We start from the raw sequence: 26,266 nt of genomic DNA, 5'->3' as shown, positions 1-26,266 counted from the left end.
TGGAGTTGAGCCAGGAGATAGTTGTGTCAAGGAAATAGGGGTCAGGGGGAGATTTCGAGGGATGCTTTGCCCGCCGGGGGCAGTTGAGGCACGATAGAGACTGGAAACTGCTGGATTTGGGCACAGCAGGGAGTTTGCGTGTGAGAAGGCGGTGGAATCCCAGGTGCAGGGGCTTGAAGAGAGTGAGCCAGGAGAGGAAGTGGGCCTACCTCGGGTGCACGCGGGGATAGCAGGAGAGAGGCGGTGTCTGCAGGGAGATTTTGGTTAGGTGGGGTTTGCTGTTCAATGGGAGAGACTTGAGTGAGGCTCTGGGCCAAGAGGGAGCAGTCCATAGTGGAGGCGTGGAGAGAGAGGGCACACTGGTACAGAACGAGAGGCAGCCGTGAGAAAACACGGTCCTGGGCCGAATCAGGCTGCAGGTGCAGTTGGGTTGGCTCACACAGTGTTTTGTATTCATTTTTGGTTTTTGTTGAATTTGCAGTCAACCAATTGCATGTAAAAATCCTGGTTCCCAGCCTCTGGCAAAATCGAAAGACATGATAAACCAGGACCTCCCTCCCGTAAGGCAGCAGTGGCTGGAATCCGGGGCCCTCCGATGGGCCTGGCTTCCGAGTTGCAGCCTGCCCCATTCTGCCTGCCCAACTCACCCTTTCTGTTTCCTGCTTGGCTCCTGTAGGCACATCTGAATTAAAACCTTGGAGTGAGGAGAAGTGAGAGAGCCAGACTAAAGCTAGCTTAGGCAGAAGGCCTGATGTGTGAGGATGCTGAGAAGTTGAGGGGTCAGGCCGGGAGGCCAAGGGTAGGGATTTAAGAAAAGAGGGGAAGGTTTGGAATGGCCTCTGAGGGGACTGGGAAAGGAAGCTTGAAGGCCACATAGAATAATGCTGGGGCAGCCACAGTGCTGGGACCAGCTAAGATTGCGGGCCAGGGACCTGCAGTGGCTCTAGTTCACATCACTGGGGGACAGACCAGGGGCTGGAGGGAGGGGAGGGGCAAAGGAGCCTACTCTGTCCTCCAGGAACTTCCACACCCATCGGTGTCCCTTGGCTCTGTTAGTGGGTGGGGGCTGTCTCTGAGACTCGGGGCCGCACAGAGAGGGCCCCAGAAGAGAGAGCCTGTGCTCCCCCATGTCAGGGACTCTCCCAGGCTGGGAACACGCCGAGAAGCTCCACTCGGCACAGGGAAGGAATCAGTCCAGGGGAGCCCTGTGTTGAGGAGTTGGAATGCTCCTGAGATTCCCGATCAGAACCCTCTCCCATCCCCTGTGGCAGGTGCCCAGGAAACACATTCCTACACACACACCTCTCCCCAGCGTCCTCCCTTTGAAGTCTCTTCTGTCTGTCCCTCTGTGCCTCAGGGCTAGTTCTGTCAGTCACCCAGGGGGGGCTTGCTCTTGACTGGAGAGGGGGTGGCATCCCGGAGCCTCCCCAGGTGGCAGCTCTCCATGCACACCTCAAGATGAAAACAGCCCCCCGCACCCTCTGCGGGAACACTCTCCTCTCGGTTTTACTGGGAATCGTGTGCGGCTTGGACACATGTCACCGTATCATGTAGAGCTGGAATGTAATTAGGCGATGTTGGGGAAAATTCCGTCTGTCTCCTGGGAATACTGGAATAATGAGCCATCACAGAGGACCACGGAGGCTGGTGGGGGGCTGCTGACCTGAGCCGAAGGCTCGGATCGTTCATTAGCTCCAAGGTGCTGCTGATTTGTTCCCCATCCTGGCTTCCTAAACGAGCTGGCCCGATCTTGAGCGGGAAGCGGAGCTTTAGGGAGAGCCTAGAAGGTGGTCTGGACTTTGAAGCAGGGAAAGCCAGCATGTTTTCCCTTTCTGGGGTGGGGGAAGACAGAAGCCGCAGTCCTCCACGGTGGCCATGTGGCCATTTGATAAACCGAGCCCAGGTGAAGGGGAAAATCCCAGGACAAAGGAGCCAGACTTTGTGAAGAATGGGCTGGATGTGTGGCTGGCAGGGCTGAGGGCAGGAGGGCCCTCCCAGGAGGCTGGGAAGTGGTGGGGCGGGGGAGTGGGAGGGGCTGGGCAGAGAGTGGCCAGTGGATTTCACCAGGAGAGCAAACTGGGAGAGGCCCCAGGCCAACTCGGCCCGAGCTAACTCCCCTCTGCACCCTTGAGGGTCAGCCAGACCCACTCAGGAGAGCTCCCAACCTGTGCTCCTCCTCCACAGTAAATGTGCTGGATGTCCCTTCAGAGGGCTCCTCGGGGGTATGGGAGAAGAGACAACAGTGAGACTAGTCGTGGCCCTAGCCTGGCCTGCCCAGCAGACCTGCAACAGCCCTTCTTTCTCCATCAGGCCCCTGGCTTGTCCCGACGTGGTACCACCCACAGCTCCCTGTTGCAGCGAGGACATGTGACCCTCGCAGCCTCCTACCACCCCGTCCCCGTTCCCAGGCGGGAACTTCCATTGGGTTTCCTCAGCACCATTCTGGATATTCTTTCCCTAACCCCTCAGACCCTCTCCTGGTGGGGCCTCGTCAGTTCTTGGCGTCAGAGCCCACACCCCGAGAGCCACCTTGCTTTCTTTGCTCCCTCTCTTGACTTTCTCCTTTCTTTTATCTCCCTTTATTTCTTCTTCCTCCTCTCTCTTTCTCCCTCTCCTCTTTCCCTTCGCACATCTGTGGTATTCCAGGTCGGGGATCTGCTAAGCCAACTTTCCCAGAGAGTTCTGTTGGCTCTCTACTCAGAGCTGCCTCCTGGGGCTCTCGAATTCTTGGGCACCCTCCTGTCACTGCCCCTCCTCCCCAGGGGCCACAGGGAGCTGTCTGTGGGCCTGCTGCCCCTATGAGAGCATGAACCACTCCAAGGCAGCCACTGGGTCTGTGCTGCCCATAGCTGCATCCGCAGTGCCTGTGAAGCACCTGGCACCACGTAAGTGCTCAACCTGCGACAGTAAAGCTCTTCCTTGCTTTCCACTCCAAGCCACGCCCCTTCCTTGGAGACTTTCTCCAGGCCACGCCCCTCCCGGGGGGAGCTTCCCCAGGCCACGCCCCTCCCGGGGGTGCTTCTCCAGGCCACGCCCCTCCTGGGAGCTGTCTCCAGTACCTTTCTGGGCACATCCCTCCACGGAGAAGTCACTGGTCTTTCAGCTGCACTCGTCTAGGACAGCCTTTTGAGTGTCTGATTCCTTCAAGCAGTACCACACTTCAGAGGGCACTGCTCTGGCTCTCTTCCTGTTGGTCCCCTCCCCAAAGGACAAGGAGTCCATGGGGCCAAGGAGACATGCCCACCCGGGACCTGTGTCCATCACTCAAGACCAGTTCTGTCCAATAGAAATGTGGGCCATATGTACTTTGAATTTTGAATTTTCTTTTTTTGTTTTTTAAAGATTTTATTTTTCCTTTTTCTCCCAAAGCCCCCCGGTACATAGTTGTGTATTTTTAGTTGTGGGTCCCTCTAGTTGTGGCATGTGGGATGCTGCCTCAGCATGGCTTGATGCGTGATGCCATGTCCGCACCCAGGATTCGAACTGGCTAAACCCTGGGCCGCCGAAGCAGAGCGTGCGAACTTAACCACTCGGCCACGGGGCCGGCCTCTACTTTGAAATTTCTGTTAGCCACATTCAAAAAGTAAAAAGCAACAGGAGAAATTAATTTGTGAATATTTTTATTTAACCCAATGTATTCAAAATATTGCCATTTCAACATGTCATCGGTATAGCAAGTATTCTTTTTTGTACTAAATCTCTGAAATTGCCACATTTCAAGTGTTCAGGGGCCACATGTGGTGGTGGCTACTGTCCGGACAGCACAGCTCTCGACCACACTCTAGCTATTTGAGACCTCAGACTTCTCTGCTCAAATGGCCCCAGCCTGCTTCCAGGGCCTCTTCCCCATTATGATTCCTAAGGGTGGATTTCCCCCAGCAGTTTGAGGAGGAAGGCCTAAGAGCCAGGCCTAAGGAGGGGGTAAATTCCTCATGGATTTGTTTTCCTGAGCTCAAAATCCTCCCTGATCCTAGAGGCAGGGGTGATGGAAGCTACGGGGTACTGAGGGAGAGAGGAGGCTGGGCACAGCCCAGGAGCAGCACGAGGCCCTTGAGGTAGTAGGAGGCTGGGATCCAGCAGAGGCAGCCTGGACAGGCCCTGCTGGCAGAGGGGAGAGAGGGTGGGGGCACCACAGTCCACAGACAGGTTAATGGCTCCTGCCTTGTGCACAATTGAATTTGCCCTCCTGAGCCCCTCAGCAATGGGGAAGGGCCTCTCCTCTTGGGAGCTCTGCTGGACTCCCAGAGCTACAGGGCCTGGGTCAGCCGGGCCTGATTCGATCAGGAGAAATGAAGGACGCAGTGCTCACAGACAGCCCAGTACCCAGAGGGGCTGGCAGCTCAGCTCAGAACAATAAGGCCGGGGAGGGCCTGTGTGGGGGCCCCAGGTCCATCCTAGCTCTGCCTCCCTCCTAGGAGCCCCATCCTCAAAACACAGTTGACGATTGTCTATAATATACCTCATCATCCCCTTCCACCTTTCCGTCTCTCTTAAAGGTGGTGGAGGATGACTCAAAATCAGGAAACTTGGAACCAGTCTGTTTCCCTTTGTGTCTGTGGGAGTGTCCAGCACATGCTAGGACCATGGTGAGGGGAGAAGGAACAACCGAAAAAAACCCTTTCCTTTCTTTCCTCTCAGTACTTTACATCTTGTATCAAACCCAGCTCCTGGACGTCTATCGTGTCTCCGCTCCATGGAGGTTGGAGAAACATTTAGAGGACAAATGGCAAACTAGAGGAGAAGACATCACAGGACTCCGAACTAGACATGCTGTCTCGTGCCTCCAGGCCTTTGACCCTGCAGTTCCTTCCACCCGGCTGCCCTCCCTCTTGCCCCTTGGATCCCAGCTGAGCCTCTACTCCCCCTTAGAGGCTGCCTTCCCTCTGTGACCCCTCCACTCCCTGGCAGCGCTGCTTGCTTCCTCCCTCCTGCATGTTTCTGCAGCACTGTAGACGGCTCCATCACGGAGCAGGCTAATAGCACACTTGTTCCCTCCATCCACAAATAATTGTTGAACGCCTCCTAGGTGTCTGGCACTGTCCTGGGGGCTGGGGACATCACGGGGAACAAGCAGAGAGGGGGAAAGACAATAACCATGTAAACAAACAATTAAGATACTATCAGAGAGTGTTAAGTTTTAAGAGAGAAATAGAGCAGGGTACTTATGTAATCAAGAGTGACTGGGTTGGGGGGGTGGGGCATCTGCTTTAGACGGGAGGCATGCTTGAGCTGAGGCCTGAATACTAAGAAGGAGGTGGTCCTGCAAGGGCCTGGGGCACAATGCTTCCTGCAGAAAGAGTCAGTGATAAAACTCCAAGGCAAATGTGTATTGTATCATTTCATTTGTACAAAATGTCCAGAATAGGCAAATCCTCTGAGACAGAAAGCAGATTAATGGTTGCCAGGGGCCGGGGGGGTGGGGGGTGGAGGGGGGAAGAATAAGGAGTGACTGCTAATGGGTGTGGGGTTTCCCTTTGGGACGATGTAAATGTTCTGGAACTAGATAGTGGTGATGGTTGTAGAACATCATGAATATACTAAATGCCACTGAATTGTGTGCTTTAAAATGGTTTAAATGGGACATTTTATGTTATGTGTATCTTACCATAAAACAAAACAAAACTGCCAAGGCAAGAATGAGCTTGCTGTGGTGTAGGAACAGGGAGGCCAATCTGGCCAGCGACTCGGAGAATGGTAGAAGACGGGGGTGGTGAGGTGGCGGGGGCCGGTCATGAGGACGCTGTGGGTAGCTGAGGAGTTTGCATTTTATTCTTGTGCAATGGGAAGCCACTGGAAGGTTTCAAGCAAGAGAGTAACATGATAGCGCTTACTGTTTTTGAAGATGGTTGTGGCCGTGGTGTGGGCCGCGGGTGGTGATGGGCTGAGGTAAAAGCAGGAGAACAGGGAGGGAGGCCGTTGCAGTGGTCCAGGGGAGAGAAGATGGCAACCTAGAAGAGGATGTGGGCAGCGCGGATGGAGTGATGTGAACAGATTTGGGATATGTTTTGAAGGTAGAACCCATGGGACTTGATGGATTAAAGGCAAAGAGACTGAAGGAAAGGGGGGAATATAGAATGATGTCTATATTTTCAGCTTGAGCAACCAAAAGGATGGAGTTTTCATTTTCTGAGATAGGGACGCCTATGTGGGAAACACCTGTAGGGCACATTAAGTTTGAGCTGCTTGTTAGATATCCCCATAGCAACGTCAGGTAAGCAGTTGGGTGGGCTGGTCGAGAGTTCGGGACCGAGACACATGTCTGATCTTCATCCTCGTGGAGAGCTATTTAAAACCGGGGCCTGGGTGAGCTCCCCTGGGGATGGGTGTGGCTAAGGGAGAGAGCAGGTCCAAGGGCTGAGCCCTCAGGAATCAGGACAGGTAGAGATCAGGCAGAGGAGGAGCCACCAGCAGAACAGACCAAGAAGAGCAGCCAGCAAGGCAGGGGAATAAACAGCAGGGCCTTATCTCTGAAGAGAAGAAAGTGTTTCCAGAAAGGAGAGACAACTGTGTCCAGTGCTGCTAACTCAGTGAGCGACAAGGAAGTCAGTGTCAGATTTAGCAGTATGATTAGAGTCTGCCTCTCTGAAAGAATGAGCTCCCGGCACATAGTAGCTGCTTATTAAAAGGCTGGAGGACTTGCACTGATCATGGTCTGCACTGTGTGGCATGGACTGCCCAGAGTGTAGGGGTTCGGGCTCGAGACTGGATATCAAGGGGAAGTGGCTGAGGGGCTTGGGCCACCCAGGAGCCTTTGTTGGAGGGGCGGGGCGGCTGGGGGAGCCCAAAGGAGCACAGGACTCCTGTTCGCCCACTGGCACATTTTGATAGGGTCTTCCCTCTGCTTTTTCCCCCACTTTTTCCTCTCAGGAGGTGATTCATATTTCAATATATTCCAGCTGAAAAACGATCAGATCTTGAGCAGGTGGTAAGTCAGTACACGGAAATTTGATATATTTTGACTAATGCAGTTTGAAATTTGAAAACTGCAGACAATTTTATTCAAGATCCATTTTTATACCAACTCATTATTGGGGGGAAAAGGCAAGATTTCAGGTTTCCAGAGGAGGACGTGTGAACCCAGGCCTGTCACCACCAGCCCGGCTAAGCTGGCTTGACCTGGCCATCAGGCCTGCATGCTGCCTGCTGCCCACTGCCACCTCGCGTTCCTGCCGGAAATGCTGTCTTTAGCAACCTCTTTCAAGTATCCCCCTGGGGTTACTAGTCCAATTTAGTCTGACCTTCAGCCCCACCTCCGTCGCACCAACTCCAGCAAATCCCTGGGGCTGGCACTTAAGACAAGTTTTGTGATACAGACGAAGGTATTACACAGAATTTCCACTTCTTCCCCCATCTGCCTTGTCCACTCCCCAGCCTCATGGGTGTGAAGCACAAGGAGAGGAAATAAATAGTGAAGACGGGGAGGACTGGACTTATTGGCAAGGGAGCAAGGACACAGTTCATGGGAGGTGCGGGAGCTGCCTGTTGGGGTGCTGGAGGGGGAGAGGCTGGGAGAGGGTCAATGAGGGGGCAGTGGCCTCAGAGGAGAGAGAGCTCTCTTCCCGTGGTTGGATGCCAGATCAATCTTGGTTGGACTTCCGGCTCCACCATCTTGGGTGAATCATCACACTTCATTGAGCCTTATTTTTCTGAGCTGTAAACTAGGGATATGAATACCTTCCTAATAATGTTTTGGGGAACATCCAGTGAATGTCTGTGGATGCCCACAGTATGGGTAGGTCTGACTTCCTCACGAGAGTCCTCCTGTCCACGTGAGGCACACGGCTCTTGTCTCCTTTGAGTAGCTCAGTCCCGCTGGGAAGGCAGAGGAAAGGGACGAGTCTCTGAAAGCCCCCATAGTGGGTGATTTTCTGGATGTAGAACTTAAGGCATTATGGGCTAAACTTTCTGGAAGGTGACTTGTCACCCTGTGTCAAGAGGACTTGGACTCAATGAATCTCTGATTTAGGGAGAGATTGAGAAATTTGAACAAAGCTTTATGCATAGAGACGTTCATTCCAACATTATTTAGTTTTAATTTAAATGACTCTTAAAAGACTCAATAGGTACATTCCCATGGTAATAAATCAAAACTTCCTGGCAGGTGTACAGTGAAGTTCCCTCACCCCAGCCCCCAAGCTCCCAGTAGCCCTCCCAGGAGGCAACTAACGTAACCAATTTTGCCCTGATAATTTATGAGTGAAAAATGAGAGACAATCTAAATGCTCCACAGATAAATTACGGTCTGTCCGTACAGTAAGATATTCTGTAGTCTCTAAAAATTGTGCCTGTTACCACACTTCTCTTCTCTTACTTAACTGTGTGTTTTCTCTGGCCTCAGGCCCTCAGCATATGCTGTTCCCTCCGCCTGGAACCACCCACCCCCACAGTGGAGTCCTTCTAATCTTCAAACGCTCCCAGCCTTCCCACCCCCACCGGCTAGGGGAGCCCCCACAGTTCTCCCAACTATCTGGATCTCTCTCTCCGTACTCTTCCCTCCAGGGTGCGATTAAATATGGACGTGGCCATGTGATGCGTGTCTGTTTCCCCATCAGACTGTGCTCTCCTGGCGGGTAGAGGGTGGGGTTGCTCTGCCTGCTGGGCTCCCCGTGGCTGCCTTAGTGCCGAGCCTCGCAGATGGAGGCACTTGGAGAGCTGCTGAAGGAATGAACGGTCTACGTTAAGCAGAAAAGGCAGGATGCAGAGCTGCATATATAGCATGATACCAATTTTATTGCTTTACATAAAATTTTTATTTAAATTTTATATATCCCTATATAAATGAAGGAAGTATTGAAAGAACGTACAGCAAGGCACTGTCGATGGTTGTCAAGGGTAATGGGTCTGTGGTGATTTTTCTTCCTTTTTACTTCTCTACTTTTCACATTTTCCACAATTGAGAGGTATTATTTTAAAATTAAAATAAATGATGAAGAGTGACTTTAAAAATAAACCTTGTGGGGGAAATAGTGTTTGGGGACACTGGGAACCCTGTCCTGAGTGCTCCCTAGCTGAAGCTCCCAACTTGGGGTCAGAGGCTGGCATGTGCTGTTGGCTGGACACATGTGGGTCCCTGGAGAAAGTGCTGGGCTCAGGCCAGCAGGGAAGCAGAAGCAAGTCAAGGCCTGGGACCTGAGATTCTCAACGAGGCTCTGCAGGCTGTGTTTTTTTTTTTTTTTTTTTGGATGATTTATTTCTTTTATTAAATAGGAAGTGTGTGCATCAAAATGTAGTATGTATAAGGTATAGAGAATAAGAAAATTAACAAATTAACATCCATCCCCAAGCCCACGGCTCAGTTGAAGACACAGAACACCACAGACATATCTGAAGCGTTCCCTGCAGGCTGTCTTAAGCGGTCTGTCAGCGAGATTCTGCAGAGGAGTCAAAAGAGAAAGGTCTGTGAGGTGAGGCCTGACATGCCTGGTGCACTCATTGCTCTCTTAGGAATGAGGTACCTACCCTGGGTTCCTCTGGCTGCTAAAACTACATTTACCCACAGTAAGGTCACCTTGGCTAACTAAAGCACCTGGTTTCTTTGCTTTTGTCTAGAATTACATCGGCTAAATCATTCGTTCGCTTCCCAGGCATGCATGGATGAGCTCTGTGTACCAGGCACCACCGGACACCCCAGCAGTTCTGCACCTCTGGCGGTGGAGGCAGGTGACTTTAAGAGAGTGGTGGGGGCCGGCCCCGTGGCCAAGTGGTTAAGTTTGCGCGCTCTGCTTTGGCAGCCCAGGGTTTTGCCGGTTCGAGTCCTGGGCATGGACATGGCACCATTCATCAAGCCATGCTGAGGCGGCATCCTGCATGCCGTGACTGGAGGGACCCACAACTAAGGATACACAACTATGTCCCAGGGGGCTTTGGGAGAAAAAGGAAAAATTTTTTTAAATAAAATAAAAAAGAGAGTGGTGGGTGCCGTCAGAGAAGGCAGCGCTGAGGAGGTGCAGGGTCTAACCCAGAAGGAAGGTCTGGGGAGGCTTCCTGGAGCAAGTCCTTCTGAGCTGAGTTGTGCAGTTATCCGGTACATAAGTTAGACTTGGGTTGAAGCAAGAGAATCTGGTCTGGCTGACTAAGCAAAAGAGGAACTCATTGGAAGGCGTTAGTTAGGACACCTTGGGCTGTAAGTAATTAAAAACCCAACTCAAAATGGCTAAAACAAGAAGAGGACTTATTATGTCATAGAACAAGCAGTTTGCAGATCCCAGGAGTGGTTGACTCATTGGCTCAATAAGGTCATTATGGATCCAGGTTCTCACCATCTTTTTTGCTCTGTAGTCCTCGCCAAGCTGGCTTTGGCCTTTAGGCTGGTCCCCTCATGGTGGAAAGATGGTGCCTCAGCACCATGCTTTTCATCCTCACCCAACCACACTCAGAGGCAGCGAAAGAGAACATCCCTTCCTTGTGTCCCTTTTCAAGAGGAAGACAGATTTTCCCAGAAGTCCTGCAGCGGACTCTCTTTGTGTCTCATTGGTCAGAATGGAGTCACATGCTCCTGTCTAAACCAATCACTGACAATGGAGTAGACTAATAAAGACCCACTCCCTGGGCTGGGCAGGAGCCAAGCTCTTCTAGAGCATATGGCTACCTGAGAACTAAAGGACATTTGGATCCTGATAGCCATGGAGAGGGGTGTTGGGTGGACCTCTGCAGAAAGAAAATGGGACCCCAAAGGAGAAGCTGAACAGCCCAGCTCTGGGGAGGGCAGGAACCAGGGTGGGTCTGGGGGTCTTGTTCAAAAGAACTTCTGGGGCAGTGTCTTCAGGATGGCCCACCGGGTGAAACAACTCCAGCCAAGTCACTCTGCTTCAGGTTCAGGTTCAAATTCCTGGGGGAGAGGCTGAAGGCTGAGCCTGGCCACTGATTGATAGCCCTGCCTCCTGAATCACCTGCAGTGGGTGAGGGATGGTCCCCCCAAGGGAACTTGTGGAGCTGCTCCCATAAGAAGGCAGGGAGGGGGAGTGAGAAGCCCCTGAGCTGAGACGAGTGGCAGAGAGTAGGAATGGGGGAAGCGGGGCCAGACCGTGGATGGGCTTATATGCCATGCTCAGCTCAAGGGACCTCACATCAGTGAGCATTCTTATTTGCAAGCAACAGACACCAGCCTTGACTAATTGAAATAAAAAGCAGGTTTATTTAAAGGGTGTTGGGTAGTTCACAGAATCTCCCAGAGGGTTGGTGGCTCCAAAGGCAGGAGCAACACCCCAAATGAAGGCCAAGTCACCTCTAGCTTACACCTCCAATGTTCCCACCATAGTCACTGCCCCCACCCACCCTAGGCTCTGTCGCTGCTGTCATTCTTGCAAGCATGGATCCTGCTTGGGCCCCTGCTTATTTGCGTCACTAAGTCCTAGTTCAGAGTCTGGGGTAGGTGTGTTGAGTGGCAGAGCCCAAGCTGCGAGGGAGGCTGGGAAAGGGCTTTTGAGCTTCTACTGGGAAGGAAGGACTCATTTACATAGATTGGGAGATCTTCCCAATACAGGAAGAGGGTTTAGCAGCTGGGTGGCCAAAAAGAGTGACACATGTCCACAACTTAAAATCCTGAGGCTGTTGAGGAAGACAGCTTGTGGAAGCCAGGAACTGGGTCTTTTGTCCCCAGAGTGCTGCTGGCACAGTGCCTGGCCCAGAGGAAGAGGTGAAGTCAATATTTGCTGAGCGAATGCACTGTCATTAGGGCAGTGACTTGATCACACTTAATTGGAGGAGGCCCAGCAAGAGATAGGAGCACTTGGCCAGAGGCCGGGGCGTGGGCACTGGAAACCTGTGTTTGCAAACACCCTCTACTTCCTTGTCCCCCACGAACCTCTCATGTGATGAGGGTAGCTTGATTTCCCACCACACAGAATGCCTGTTTCTTTCTGTTTTCTTTCTCCTCAAACTCCCACCCCCTTCCCTACCTTCCCTCTCCGCTGATGACCCCCTCTGACTTCATGGAGGAAATAGAAGCCCTCGGAGGCTAACTCCACCATCTTCTCATCTGTGTATACTGTAGTCCCTCCTGTTACAGCGCAGAAGCTGTTCCTTTGGAGCCCTGGATCTCGCTGTCTTTGGCCCTCTCACTCTGACTGCATCAGTTTTTCTCTTTCCCCCTGAATCGTGCTCATGAGCATGCAAACAGGCTCTAGTGAAGAACATCTTAAAAAACAAACAGGGGGCCGGCTCCGTGGCCGAGTGGTTAAGTTCGCACGCTCCGCTGCGGCGGCCCAGGGTTTGGATCCTGGGCGCGGACATGGCACTGCTCATTAGGCCATGTTGAGGCGGCGTCCCACATCCCACAACTAGAAGGACCTGCAACTAAGATACACAACTGTGTACAGGGTGGGTTTTGGGAGATAAAGCAGAGAAAAAAAAAAAAACAAGCTCCCTGGACCCCACGCCCCTGTAGGTCCTGGCCCGTTTCTCTGCCCCCTTCACAGCAAAACTTCCTGTCCAAATGGCCTCACAAATACTGCTCGCTGACTCCCCACCCCCCAACCCCGGGAGCATTATTCCCTACCCTGTTGACAACAGGCTGGGCCATGTGACTGACTCTGACCATGAAATGTGAGCAGGAGGGAAGTTAGTCGCTTAAAAGGAAAGCTGTAAGAGCTAGTAGTGGCCATGTCCTCTTCTCCCTCTGGGATGGAGGGTGCTCTCTTGACCGGCTCCCTGAGCAAAGCCTCAGCTGTCCTATGTGAGAGAGAAACCAGCCTTTGTTGTTGGAAGCCACTGAGATTCTGGGGTCCCTTGTGATGTCAGCATGCCCTAGCCTGTCCTGATACAGTGCTCACGCCCCTTCCTCACCTCCCATTCATTCGTCATCCCACTCCTGTATGCCTCCTCTCCCTACCTTTCTACCGGAAACGAACTTTCCAGCATCACCAGTTACCTCTAGGTTGCCAAATCAACTGGACACTTCTCCGTCCTCACGTCAGCTTCTCAGAAGCCCTCATCACGGCTGATTCCTCCTTCCTTCTTGAAACACTCTTGGCTTCAGTCACACCACACTTCCTGGCTCTCCTCTGACCTCGTTGACCATTCCTTCTCCTTTATACTCCTTCAGAATTGTTGTGTTGCCAGAGGCATCAGTCCTGTGTCTTCTCTCTTGACTCTCATGGTGACCTCATCCACCCCACGGACTTAAGTACCATCTCTCTGCGGATGACTCCCCAGTGTGCTTCTCACCTCTGGGCTCCAGTTTTGTACATCCGGCTGCCACCAACTAAACATCTCTATAAGGCTTCCCAGACTTTGTGTGTCCTAAACTGAGCTCTTGTTGGCCCCTACCCACTTTCCTTGGCTCCCCCAGTCTCACTGTACCCTCATCCTCTCAGAGCCACCCTGTGGACCTCCCACCCCATCTCCCTCCCATTGCTCCACCTGTGTGTCCTGTCAATTCTACATCCCAAACGTTTCTCCATCTGTCCACTGCTCTCTGTCTCCATGGTCCCTCCTCCTCTGGACCCCCACATCTCTCACCCACAATAGCCACAGGCCTCCCCTCCTTCCGTGTTGCTCTCCCTCAATCCGTGCTCCACTAGCAGCCCCCCACATCCTATCATGCTGCTCCTAGTGCAGGCTCTTTAGTGGCTTCTTGCCACAGCCAGAATTAGATCCAAACTCTTTGCTGAGGCTTTTAAGGCCCTGCAAGCCCTGCCTCCTGCCTTTCTGATCACATTTCTGCCCTTCTCCCCTCGTCCACACCAAGTTCAGTCCTGTCCCAGGGCCTTTGCACCTGCTATTCTGTCTGCCTGCAAGACTGTTCCTCGGCTCCCTCTTATCCTTTAGATTTTAACTCAGGTTTTGCTGCTCAGGGAGGCCCTCCATGAGCACACGAGCTAAGGTCAGTCCCTCCATTCGTGTCAATCTTAACCCTCTCGTTGTGTCCCCAGTTCCTACCACCCTTGGTGATTTGGGCTTGTCTGTCTCGTTCCTTTGTTTAGTCATCTTCTCCCTGGAATGTAGGCTCTCAGGAAAGAAGCTGCGTGTTCCTGTTGCAGCCCCGAGCATGGAGCTGTTTCTCACATAGACAAAGGAGTTGTGGGACAGATTCAGAACGGGAGGACCAATACCCTGGATGTGGGTTCTGAATGCCTGTCACTGACAGCAAGGAAGCAGTGGCTGTTCCGGGGACTAGGAACAAGGGCTCCTGGCAGAGAGTTCTGTGCCTGCTTCTCAAAGGCTGGGTCCCATCTTCTGTTTTGTGTCACCCAATGCCGGGACTTTCAGAATTTGGTAGATTCCCACCCCATTCCCTTTCCCTCACACCCCCTCAAAGACCCCCCGGCAGGCATCTCAACAGACACTTGCCCTGAGGACTCTCCCACCCCCGCAGAGGTTCCCCTGCCCCACTAAACACGCCTAAGACACCACTCTGGTTTCAGTGGGCCTGTCTGCTTGCGGGGGTGTCCACAGTTTGCCATGATTTGGGGAGGGGGACAGTTGGTTCCACAGGGTTCGGAGAGGGGAGGCAGGGCCCAGAGCCATCTCGAAACGTCCTGTGAAGGCTGGCTCTCAGGAGCCCTCGGTCCTCAGCCTTGCAGTCTGCACTGCCACAGCCCAGGTTCTGGGGCCCCCGAACTGGGGAGCAAATTTGAGTAACATGGGACACATCTTATGAGCCCTAAGAGGGCTTCACGAGGTAAAGGTAGAGCTCATGTGCCTGGGGCTTCCTGCAGAGATCTGGTGACTCCAGATGGAGACAGACGGACTGGGAGAGAGGGCAAAATAGAGAGGTCAAGACCCCATCCCCACCTGCTGTGCCCTGGGGGCAGCCAAAGCCTGGCAGCAAACTTGAACCTGGGGTTGAGCCCTGACTCAGTGTTCCATCTATCAGGTCCCCGTACCAGGTTCTGGGGTCTGCAAACACTAGGGTGGCTGGGGTAAAGGCCACGGTCCACTGGGGGTTGGGGAGAGAGCCCTAAGGGGGTGGCAGCTGCTCCCGTTAACAGTAGCAGCAACGCAAACACCACGCTTGGCCGCGCCTCCCCTGCAGCCCACCCTGAGCTAGCAGTTCAGGGGCACAGCCTCACTGAGCACTGCCCATGCCCAATAAGGCAGGTGCTCTGACTCCCAGTTCCTGGCCTAAGAAACTGAGGCCTCAGAGGTTGAGGGACCTGCCTGAGGTTGCCCAGACGAAATGTGCTCCCACTGGGGCTGATCCCAAGCCCAGGCAGTGCCTGGATACAGAGCCGCCCGTGCCAGCCTTTAGCACCCTCTCCCAGACACACACACACACACACAGGGACCCCTGCAGTGAGGAGGGGTAGATGAGGAAAGACAGAGGATAGGGGAGCCCGAGGTTGCTCCAACAAGGCCCCCTGAGAGCTCAGCAGCCCAATTAGCACGGCGTTCCCAGCCAGGCCTGCTCGGGGGACTAGCCATGGCAGATGAAAGCTGAAAGGTTATTTCAATACGGGGCCGCCCACTTCCCAGCCAGGGTGAGCCTGGTGTGCTGGAGGGACCTGGAGTGGGTACATAATTCAGCGTGTCAGGAGGAGAGCGGGAGCTAAAGGCAAAGCCAGGGTGAGCAGGGAGATAAGACGGGGCTATCACAGGCCGGGTGCGTGGCTGGAAGGAGGGCCCTGCCCCTGCTCGGGAAGGAGTTCAGGGATGCACGGCATGAAAGGGTCCCGCTGCCAGCCCGCTCCAGGGTCTCCAGAGACAAACGTGTGCTTATGTATACACACGTGTACTCAGATATGTGCATGCACGTGTGCACATGGCCATGTTCACACACATAGATAAACACATACAGGTGTGCACAGATGCACGAACGCATGCACACACACATACACATGCACACACAAGCTCCGTCTAAGCCCAGGCCTGCCTCCCGGGCTGCAGGCACAGGGCCTGAGAGGTGGGCGTCCGGAGAACACTCGTGCTTCCTGCCTGCCTGTTTGTCCCCTCCCCATTCTGTGCCCCTGAGAGTTCTTTTGGCTGGGTGGTGGGGGGCACAGTCCTGTCTCTCAGGGGGTTGACTAACATGTCCTGGTTTGTTTGGGACTTTCCAGTTTTAGCACTACAAGTCCTGCATCCTGGGAAACCCCTGAGTCCCAGGCAGACCTGCGTGGTCAACCTTCCCCCGGCCTCCCAGAACACCCCTCGCTGCCGTCACCCCTGCGAAGGACAAGGAGCTCTGGGGAGAAAGCCAAGGCCAAGTCTCTGCTCTCACCCTGGAGGCCTCAGTGCTAATAAGAGCCACTGTGTTTATTGAGCACCTACTGTGTGCCAGGCACCGTTCTAGACCCTGGGTGTACAGTGGGGAACACACCAGACAAAATCACTGTCCTTGTGGAGTTGATGCTCAGTGGGGCAGGGGAGGGCAGAAAATCAACAAGATAAATAAAGACATGCTATAATTTATTAGAAGAGGCCGGATGTTCTGGGGGAAAGCAGAACAGGGAAGGGGCTCATTTAAAATAGGCCGCTGGGGAAGGCTCACTGAGAAGGTGACGGGGAGAGACCAGAAAATGAGGTGAGGGCAGGAGCCCTGGGATATCCTGGGAAGTGCACCAGGCTGGAGGCAGGCCCTGCCCAGCGTGTGAGAGAGCTGCAAGAATGAGGCTGGGGGATAGGGAGCGGGAGAAGGGGGAGAGGAAGCGCCCGGGCAGACCTCTGGACGTGCTGAAGGCCTGGAGGGTTCTTATCAGTGTGATGGGAGCCCCGAGGGTGCGAGCACAGGAGCCACATGCTCTGACTCTCTTTCGCTGCTGTGTTAGCAGAGATGTAGGGGTCAGGGTGGGAGCACAGGGACCACTCAGGAAGCTGTTGCAACAGTCCAGTCTGGGCTAGAGATGATGGCGGCCCAGACTGGGGTGGTGGCCGTGAGAAGTGGGTGGATTCTGGATAAGTTCTGAAGTTGAGCCAGCAGGATTTCTGACAGATTGGGTGTGAGGTGAGAGAGAGAGGAGTCGATAGGACTCTGAGGTTCTTGGCCTGAGTAGTCGGAATGAAGGAGCCATCGTCACCTGAGATGGCGAAGATGCACCTGCAGGGGAGCGGCAGTTCAGCTTCAGATGGATTGCATTTGACAGATGGAGGGATGGAGGAGGCAGGTGCATACAGGCACCTGCAGACATAGAGGGCCAGGGGGAGCTTTAAATGATCTTACCCATTTCACAGGTGAGGAAAATGAGGCTCACACAAGCAAGGGGACACACTTGTTAAGTCGGGGAGCTGGGACCCAGGTCTCCCAAACCTGTGCTCATCCTACCGCCCTGTGCTGTAGGACAGGGAGCAACTGGCCGTCCTAGCGAACGTCCCATGTCCAGCAGTGGGGGCCGAGGAGGGAAGCCCAGCTCTGCCCTGGCTGGCTTCCTTGTCTCCAGGGCTGGGCTAGGCTGGAGTGGGGAGAGGAGGCCCACCGGGAAGTGGCCTGTGCTTGGTTGCAGCTCAGAGGGACTGTGCCAAGTGTCCTGAGGCGCCAGTAGCTCTGTGAGCACAGCCAGCCTGGCCTGAGGCTGTTATCCGACCAGCAGAGCCATTCGGTTAGCATTGATTGGCTTAGAGAGGAGCATCTGGCAAGGCTGGGGCAGGGGGCGGGGGAGAGCTCAGCCCTGTGCCGGGGGAGGGCAGCTGCAGAGCCAGAAGTATTGACCACAGGGCTGACCAATCTCTGAGCCTCAGAGAGCCCCATGGACCTGCCCGGAGACCCGTGGGGATGCCATTGCTGTCCCTGCACAGGTGTAGGGGGAGGCAGCCCCTTCAGTACGGACAGGTGCCAGACTCAGGTCAGGGGGAGGCCGGAGACCTTGGGGCCAGGGAGGCCTGACCAGCCTCAGATGAGGTTGCCCTGCCCATGCAGTGTGGAGCTCCTCCTAGAAGTCAGTTGGGCGAAGCCTGCCCCATTGCCCTGCTCACCAACTGTGTGGCCTTGGCCAGCTGCTTCCCTCTGCGTGCCTCATTTCCTCCTCTGTGAAATGGTGCAGCACCCACGGGGGCCTTGTGAGGATTGCGTGTAAAGAACCTGGTATATGCCTAGGGCTGGGTCCTCCTTCATTAGCTCTCTTCCTGCTGCCAGGGGCAAGGAAGCTGCAGGGCTCCTGTCACACTGACCATCTGGCCTGGGACTGGAGCAGGGGCCCTGTCAGTGCTGGTCCCAGTGGGGAGCTCTCTGGCCTCCCCCTGCCAAGCTGAGCTGGTGTTACTGCCTCTTTGGGAGCTCTGGTTACTTAGAGGCTGAGAGAGGGGCTGGGGTAAGATGGGGGCCTACCACCTGCTTCCCTGCCTCAGTGCCTTTACACATGCTGTGCCCTCTGCCTGGAATGCCCTTCTACCCATCCCACCAGGTCCAGCCCCCATGGGACTATCATAAGCACATCTTATGAGTGGGCTGCTGATTGGACTGAGAGAGGTGCCTGCCCATGCTCAGGCCACTCACCTCTGCTCCCACAGGTTCCTGCCCAGAAGGTGAGTGGTTTGGGGTTTGCAGGAAGGAGGACATGAAAAAATATGAGCTCTCCTTTCCTGCACATCCTCTCTGCTGACAGGGGAGCAGAGGGGTTTGTGGAGAAGGTGGCACAGGGGCAGCAGGGGCCTTCCCTGAGCTTCCCACACACACATACCCCTCGGTGCCTACTCTGGGCCCTGGCACATGGACGGCCTGGTCTTGTGAGACCCCCTATCTGCTAGTGAACCCATGAGGACCTGCCCACTTCCTCCCTGGGTCCCTCCCTGCCCTGGCACCTTGGACACACCAGGACCCTAGTGACAAGTGTTGAATGGAGGAAGGAGCAAATGAGGCTACGGAGGTGCCAGTGATGTGAGGGAGGCCGGGCGGTTTGGGAGTAACTGAGCAGTCAGTCAGGTGGATGACCCTGGAGGGAGAGGAGGAGATCCTGTGGAAGAGGGCGAGAGCCCCCTCAGGCAGAGCAGTCCCTGCCCCACCCAGGACGGGGCTGAAGAGGCTGACAGGAAGGAGTGCAAGGCTCCTCTGAGGAGACTTGGATCCCTGCTAATTTGCAGTTTTAAAATGCACGGCGAAGGCCGTGCATTGTTAGTACCAGCCTCATTGTTAGTACATTAATCAGCAGTCAGCGGGTCGGGGATCCCATGGGCCACACGGAGGGGGCACAGGAGGAGCCTCAGCAACGCAGTGCCAGCCTCCGTGGGAAGAAACCCAGCAGGGTGATGATCCAGGGCCAGGGGGTGCCAGGGACGGGTGGGGTTGGTTGAGACAGCTGGTCCAAGACCTTAGAGGTGGGACCAGTTTCCAGGGTGGAGAAGCAGACTGAGCGGAGACCCACTGCAGTGCCAATGGGAGGGGCAGGGCTAGCTGCAAGGGCAGCTTCCCGGGCCTGGGTCCCCTGCCTCCAGGCAGTGCTGAAGCTCCAAGCGCTGGCTGGGGTCCCAGCATCCTTTGTGCTCCTCTCAGAGGAAGGATGCTGTGGCTCCTGCCCTCTGTCAGACCTGTTATCTGACTCCTCCCACCTGCCACAGTGTGTTCACTTGCCGGCTGCTAAGCCCATGCCTAGATTTTTGGGCAGTTGACTTTTTCACACAAACCGGGGTCTTTGCCCATTTTCCCCTGTGGCCCAGCGTTCCCTGGGGGCCCCATCTGAGGGAGGGGTGCGGCTCTCCATAGGGCCCCCTGCTTCTCTGGGGACCATTTCAGAGAACCCCACCTCCAGGCCTCGTAGAGACAGAGCCACATAACCGGCAGAAGGGCTGTCTGCCCCCAACCTGGGTCAGGGCGCAGGAGAAACCACCCCCCTACCACCATACAGGGTAGTTCCGAGGGTCAGGGGGGGCGCGAGCGGAGCTCTTTGTAAACTCCATAAGCCGCACAAATGTCAAGCGGTATCAGTGCTGCGCCTACCACGCTCCCCGCCGCCCCCACACTGAGCGTCTCTCCGCTGGGACTTAAGGGAAGGAATGCCTTTGTCTCTGCTGGCCCCCCGGGGGTCTGGTGTGGCATGTGTCCCACAAGCACAGGGTCACGGCTGTGGCTCTGTTCCCTTCAGCGCAGTGAGCACCGTGATGCCCTTGAGCTAAGAGGGGAGCCCTGGGCTCCCTCAGAGCGGCAGGGGGCTGCCCCCCGAGGCAGGGTTCCTAGAAGACAGCAGCCCCGGCAGGGGTGAGGAGCCCTGGCTGAGAGTGAAAAGGGATGGCGGGCTCTGTGGAAGGCGCGGCCAGTGTGGGTTAGGCCCCCTCCCAGCCCTGGGTGTTGGGGGCTCAAGGCAGCAGGAATGCTTCCTGAGAGTCAGGCTCCCATCCCCTCACACTCCTGCCTCCCCCTGCGGGGCTGGGGCCCTGGCCAGACTGAGGTGAGCAGTAGGGGGCTGGAGGTTAGAGCCAAGCCTCCACGTAGGGGCGCTGGCATAACTCCCTGGCTATGTGCGGAGTGCAGGCTTAGCGGTCATCCCCTACAGAAGGGAAACTGAGGCTGGAGAGGCACCAGCCTCTGGCCTGCAGGCTGTCCAGCCGTCACGATGGCTGAAGGCACTGCAGGGGCTGCGTAGAGTGTGGCCTGGCCCAGAAAGGGTCCTCACAGCTGCACTGCCACCACCGCCACCGAGGTCATAATTGCTCTGAAATCACAACCGAACCCAATTATGCAAAAACCAAATTATGCATGATGATTTTTATGTGTTGGAAACGTTTGGCCAAAGCTATGTGATTACAGGGGAACAGGAAGCAGCTGCCACTCTCTGGGAGCCCATAACTCCCAACAGCTGGGAGCTGTCACTTATTTACAACACCATTTCTGCCAGGAACGAGAGGGTGGCAGTGGTGGCGAGGCCCACCCACGCCTGGGCTGGGCAGGCGGCTGAGACGGTGACAGGCCCGGGAGCCCGCCTGGGTGGCCAGCGTGAGGTTGGGAGCCGGGTGGCTGGGAGTGGCCAGGAGGGCTGGCCGTCTCGCTCTCCGTGCTCTGGGCATAGCTGGCAGCGGGAAGAGTCAGCTGAGCTGCCCCAGGCGCCCGGCACTCCCGAGAGGCCCGTCTGGCCAGGCTGGAAGGGAAGGAACAGGAGGCCAACCCAGGCAGGGACGAGATGGCTGCCTGGCCCTGCAGGGCGGAGGTCTGCAGGCCCGGAGCCTGTCTCCCTGACGCCAGCGCGCCTGCCAGGCCGCCCGGGGCAGCTGCGACCCTGGAAAAAGGCAGGTAATGACTATCGTCCATAATGAGGCTGCTCCGATAATGAGCACGGGGCTATTATCTGACCACAGGCTGGACGCATCCGAAAATAAATTATTTTAAGGATCCATTAACGAATGCCTAATTAATGCCCAATTAGAGGGAAGCTACAGAGGAAATGCTCCGGACAGTCGTGAGGCAAGGCCTGGTTTGCAGCCACAGCCTGGGAGCTCCAGCGAGGCGGGGACAGGGGAGGGGCGGCCTCACTCTGGCAGCTTCATGGGTCCCAGAGCCCGTCAGCCCCGGTGCCTTCCTCAGTCCTTCGCACACGTGTGTCCTCTCAGTACATCCTCACAGCTCTGTAAGGGACAACTATTACTCTTTAAAAATGAGGAAATTGAGGCACAGAGGGGTGTTGCATGTTGCATAGAGGAGAACGCAGAAGGCACTGTAAATGAGACATCTTTCAAGATGAACTTTGGTGTCATGCATGTGTACTTTGCTTGTTATTGGGACAATTTTAAATAAAAAGGCTCCTCAGGACTCCACATGAGATATTTACTTTGTTAGAACAGGAGTCTGCACCACTGTCCTCGCAGATAATGGCAACTAAGTGGCAGAGCTGAGACAGGAACAGGAGGCTGGCTGCTGTGTCCATAGGTTGTGACCCCTATCCTGGTGGGGCTGACAGAGCCTGAGGGGGCAGGGTCCAGCCGCTGCAGGGTGCAGCTAGGGAAGTATGAGGGTTCAGAGCCTTCAGCCCAAACTTACCTCACAGTGCAGGCCGGGGCTAGAATTCCCAGTAGAGGTGGGCCCCAGGGTATCTAGCCCCAGATGGGGGCCTGACCCCTGCCTTCCTCCCATCAGGAGACAGGCCTTTGGGGGTCTACCATCCCAGACTGCTGAGCACAGCAAAGACAAGGACAGAGCCCCAGCTGGCCAAGGAGGGTCAGATGCCTGCCCCTGCCCTACACCCATCTGGCTCCTGCCTCCCCAGGCAGCCCCTGAACTGGCTGTGCTCTCTCTCCCACCAGGGTGCTGTGTGGAACTGCTGCTGCTGCTGCTGGCCGGGGAGCTGCCCCTGGGTGGCAGCTGCCCGCGGGACTGCGTGTGCTACCCAGCACCCATGACAGTCAGCTGCCAGGCTCACAACTTCGATGCCATCCCTGAGGGCATCCCAGAGGACAGCGAGCGCATCTTCCTGCAGAACAACCGCATCACCCTCCTCCAGAGGGGCCACTTCAGCCCCGCTATGGTCACCCTGTGGATCTACTCCAACAACATCACCTTCATTGACCCCAGAACCTTCGAGGGCTTCGTGCACCTGGAGGAGCTGGACCTCGGCGACAACCGGCAGCTGCGGACGCTGGCACCCGAGACCTTCCAGGGCCTGGTGAAGCTCCATGCCCTCTACCTCTATAAGTGTGGGCTCAGTGCCCTGCCAGCGGGCATCTTTGGTGGCCTGCACAGCCTGCAGTACCTCTACCTGCAGGACAACCACATTGAGTACCTCCAGGATGACATCTTTGTGGACCTGGTCAACCTCAGCCACCTGTTCCTCCATGGCAACAAGCTGTGGAGCCTGGGCCAGGACACCTTCCGGGGACTGGTGAACCTGGACCGGCTGCTGCTGCATGAGAACCAGCTGCAGTGGGTCCACCACAGGGCTTTCCATGACCTCCGCAGGCTGACCACCCTCTTCCTCTTCAACAACAGTCTCACTGAGCTGCAGGGTGACTGCCTGGCACCCCTGGGGGCCCTGGAGTTCCTCCGGCTCAACGGGAATGCCTGGGACTGTGGCTGCCGGGCACGCTCCCTGTGGGAATGGCTGCGGAGGTTCCGAGGCTCGAGCTCTGCCGTCCCCTGTGCATCCCCCGAGCTGCGGCATGGCCAGGACCTGAAGCTGCTGCGGGCCGAGGACTTCCGGAACTGCACGGGGCCAGCGTCCCCTCACCAGATCAAGTCGCACACGCTCACCACCACCGACAGGGCCGCCCGCAAGGAACACCACCCACCCCACGGCCCCGCCAGGGACAAGGGCCACCCACGTGGCCATCTGCCTGGCTCCCGGCAGGGCTACAAGAAGCCAGGCAAGAACTGCACCAGCCACAGGAATCGCAACCAGGTCTCGAAGGTGGGCGCCGGCAAGCAGGCCCACGAGCTGCAGGACTACGCCCCCGACTACCAGCACAAGTTCGGCTTTGACATCATGCCCACGGCACGGCCCAAGAGGAAGGGCAAGTGTGCCCGCAGGACCCCCATCCGTGCCCCCAGCGGGGTGCAGCAGGCCTCCTCGGGCAGTTCCCTGGGGGCCTCATTCCTGGCCTGGATACTGGGGCTGGCAATCACTCTCCGCTGAGGACCTGAAACGCCAGCACCCAGCACTGCCACACGTCCACCAAGGAACAGAATTTCTTTTCTTTTTTTTACAAGTGGAGGATCAGCTGGGTTTCAGGCAAAGGCTGGTAGAGGCTTTGGCTGCTGTCTGGGCCCCGCCTGGTGGATTATAAACCCAAAGTGTACAGCCCCAAGCTGGAGGGAATCAGTACATCTCACCCAGCATCCCAGCCAGCCCCTGCCAAGCACCCACGGACAGCATCCATCCAGCAAGGCAGTTAAAGTGCGCGAAGCGAATCCTTCCTTAGCAACCATGGGACAGTGCCCCACGCACAGAAGCCGGGCTCTGTGGAATCCTGGTCATCTGGAGAGGTCTGAGGGCCCCCACCACTCCCGGAGGAAGCAGGACCCAGAGGAGAACAGACGAGGCTCACTCATGAGGCTGGGTCAACCAGCCGTCTGGGAGCATATGAGCAGCTGGCATTTTGGCTCTTACTTGAGGCCACTTAGTCAACCCGCCCTGAATCTAACCATGTGCCACCTTCATTCAGCCCCTCCCTGGCGGGTACCGCCTCTCATTCCTGATGTCTCAGGCAACCCTGGCAGACCCAGGCCCAACTGCTGGGCTCCAAGAACCAACTACCAAAGGAAAGATCATCAGAGGCTGAAATTTAGAACTCCATCGTGTTCCACGAGGTTCTCAGAGGAGGTGCAATTTTATAACTACGTCCACTTATATATATACACACTCTCTACATATATATATACACACAAATGCACAGGTCCCCGCCCCACTCCCTTACCAAACTGTATGTCTTCTCATGTTTATAAACTATACGGAAAACTATATCTGATGAACTAAGGATTGTATTGGTGATTTTTAGCAAGAAAAGAGTTATAGGATTTTTGTCTAGAATCCCAACCTGGCAACAATCGTCCCCATGTAACCTGGGCTTGCCAGGGCTCAGTGCAAAGGGTCAGTGGGGAGAGTCAGGGAGAAGGGGAGGCAGCAAGAATCACTTCAGAGGACCAATATTCTTAGCTATTTAGAGCATCACCATGTTTTTATATGCAACACAAGCCCGTCTGCCGCCCCAGAGCGCCCCATCTCCCCCACTATGGTAGCTGTTGGCGTCGGAGTGAGAAGTGAGAAGCGGCTTGTTGGACTTCAGGGAGCCAGGCCCTGGAGACAGGCTGGATGGAGAAGGGGAAGGAAGGGGCTTTGGGTCTTTTAAGCTGATGGGCAAGGCAGCATCCACAGTGTTAGTCCAATGGGCTGGGCAGTGTCGTCAGCCTAGGGTTTGCCAGCAACGGTCTGGACAGGCCAGCGAGACTCTGGGCATGAGCCCAGGCCTCCAGCATGGCTCAGCTGCTGAATTTTTCCTTGAGGCTCTTTGATGGGCATCCCAGTGAGGGCCTTCTGTAGGGTGACAGGAGAGAAAGCATCAGGTAGCCTTAGCAGAAGGCGAACAAAGAGAGAATTTCAAGAACCATCTCAGGCACTTTTGCATTACGGAGGCCCGGTCTCTCCTGGCCCTTGTGAAGATGCCCAGGGACAGGCAGAGGTCAGAGGGTCAGACTCAGGGGCAGGAGCAGGGGTGTGCAGGGAACGGAGCAGGCAAGCCCAGACAGGAGACAGGGGCTCCAACTGATCAAGGTTGGCCATGCTGCTGGCTGGGGCCCCGGGCGAGCACAATATCCCTTGCGCTTTGCACAAACCTGAATTCCCCACCAGAGAGGATGTGTGTGAGGAGCAAGAAACACTGAATCCAATTAAGAAAGAAAAATAATAATTAAAAAAATTTCTCTTGGACAAGAACCCTGTTTCTCATTTCCTAACCCCGCATTCCTAAAGGGGTGGCAGATCCCGGGCTTTCGTGGGGTGGGCGAGCCTGGCCGGGCACAGCTCTGGGAACACAGCACATTTGTTGGCAGGAGGAGCCGTATGGGGCAGGGGCATGCTGACTCACAGGGACGCTCGTGCACACACACGCAGACACACACACACACACACACACACACACTCTTGTTCTCTGTTCGCTGGTTCTTCCCTCACCCGCACAGAATATGACTCACTTCCTACACTCTGGCCGCGCTGGGCCGGCACCCTCTCTGTGTCTTTCCCCAGAGCAGGCTGGTCCTGGATGCTTCTCAGCCTGTTCCTAAGAGCCTTCTGAGCTGTTGAATTTTGGGGGCCTCAGGGATGGCTGGAAAGGAACTGCTAGTTCCTGGGACCCCGAAGGGTTTCCAGGAGGCCAGGGACCGACCCAGACAGCGGTAGATGGCGTCTGGAGGCTGCACCTGCCTCTTTGTTCTCGGAGAAAGGAGAGAGTTCCCCAGATAGAGGGAGAAGGGCTGTGTTTTCAGGCCTGGACAGATCCTCCCCTGTATAAGGCTGGAAACACGCACTAAAGGGAGCCCGATGATGGCAGAACAAATTGTCTTTGTACTTCGGTTGCTCCCCAATTGTCCACCTATTCTTCCGCAGGCCAGTGCCAGGTCCTGGCTGTCCCTTAGAACCTGAGGATGTTGTTATGTTGTTGATTTCATTTCCAACTTTAGACAGCAAAGCCCTCGGTGGGAAAATCAAGAGTCCAAAGACTTTATTAATTTTTTTTTTAAATGACTTAGTAAGTCCTGTAATATGGAAGTGGAATGTCAGTACAAGAAATGCTAATGTTTTATAAATGATCCACTTCTGTCAAGTGCAGCACAGTCTCTAGTTGCCGACAGTTATTAGAGGCAAGACAGAGGGGCCCAGGACACCAAGTGTATTTTTAGCAGATTTCTCCTCTAAGAGGAGACGGAATAAAAGCAGCTCTACTGTGGATGACATCACTTGTCACTCAGAAGCTCGCATGCTACTCA

General features: G+C 55.3%; 1 protein-coding gene and 1 long non-coding RNA gene across 3 annotated transcripts in view; one reads left to right on the top strand and one right to left on the bottom strand.

Moving 5' to 3' along the window:
- The window catches only part of RTN4RL1 (reticulon 4 receptor like 1), a 67,389-nt gene extending 42,172 nt beyond the window's left edge, over nt 1–25,217 (top strand). The window contains exons 1-2 of one of the 2 annotated variants that reach the window (XM_014737210.3): nt 20,525–21,088; nt 22,096–25,217. In XM_014737210.3, coding sequence (XP_014592696.1) covers nt 20,554–21,088; nt 22,096–23,420 — 1,860 coding nt within the window. In that variant the 5' untranslated portion in view covers nt 20,525–20,553 and the 3' untranslated portion in view covers nt 23,421–25,217. Of the gene's footprint in view, nt 1–20,524; nt 21,089–22,095 lie in introns of those variants that run through there. The other variant, XM_023653220.2, reaches the window with a different exon arrangement.
- Nucleotides 9,162–10,437, bottom strand: LOC138916301 (uncharacterized). The gene is made up of 2 exons (XR_011423410.1): nt 10,260–10,437; nt 9,162–9,371 (listed from the first exon to the last, which is right to left on the bottom strand). It is a non-coding gene; the product is annotated as an uncharacterized lncRNA (long non-coding RNA).
- Nucleotides 25,218–26,266: the final 1,049 nt, after the last annotated feature.

The sequence above is a fragment of the Equus caballus genome, chromosome 11, assembly GCF_041296265.1.
Source record: "Equus caballus isolate H_3958 breed thoroughbred chromosome 11, TB-T2T, whole genome shotgun sequence".
Lineage (NCBI taxonomy): Eukaryota > Metazoa > Chordata > Mammalia > Perissodactyla > Equidae > Equus > Equus caballus.
Note: the sequence above shows the minus strand (reverse complement) of the source record. Positions and strands in the feature narration are given on the sequence as shown.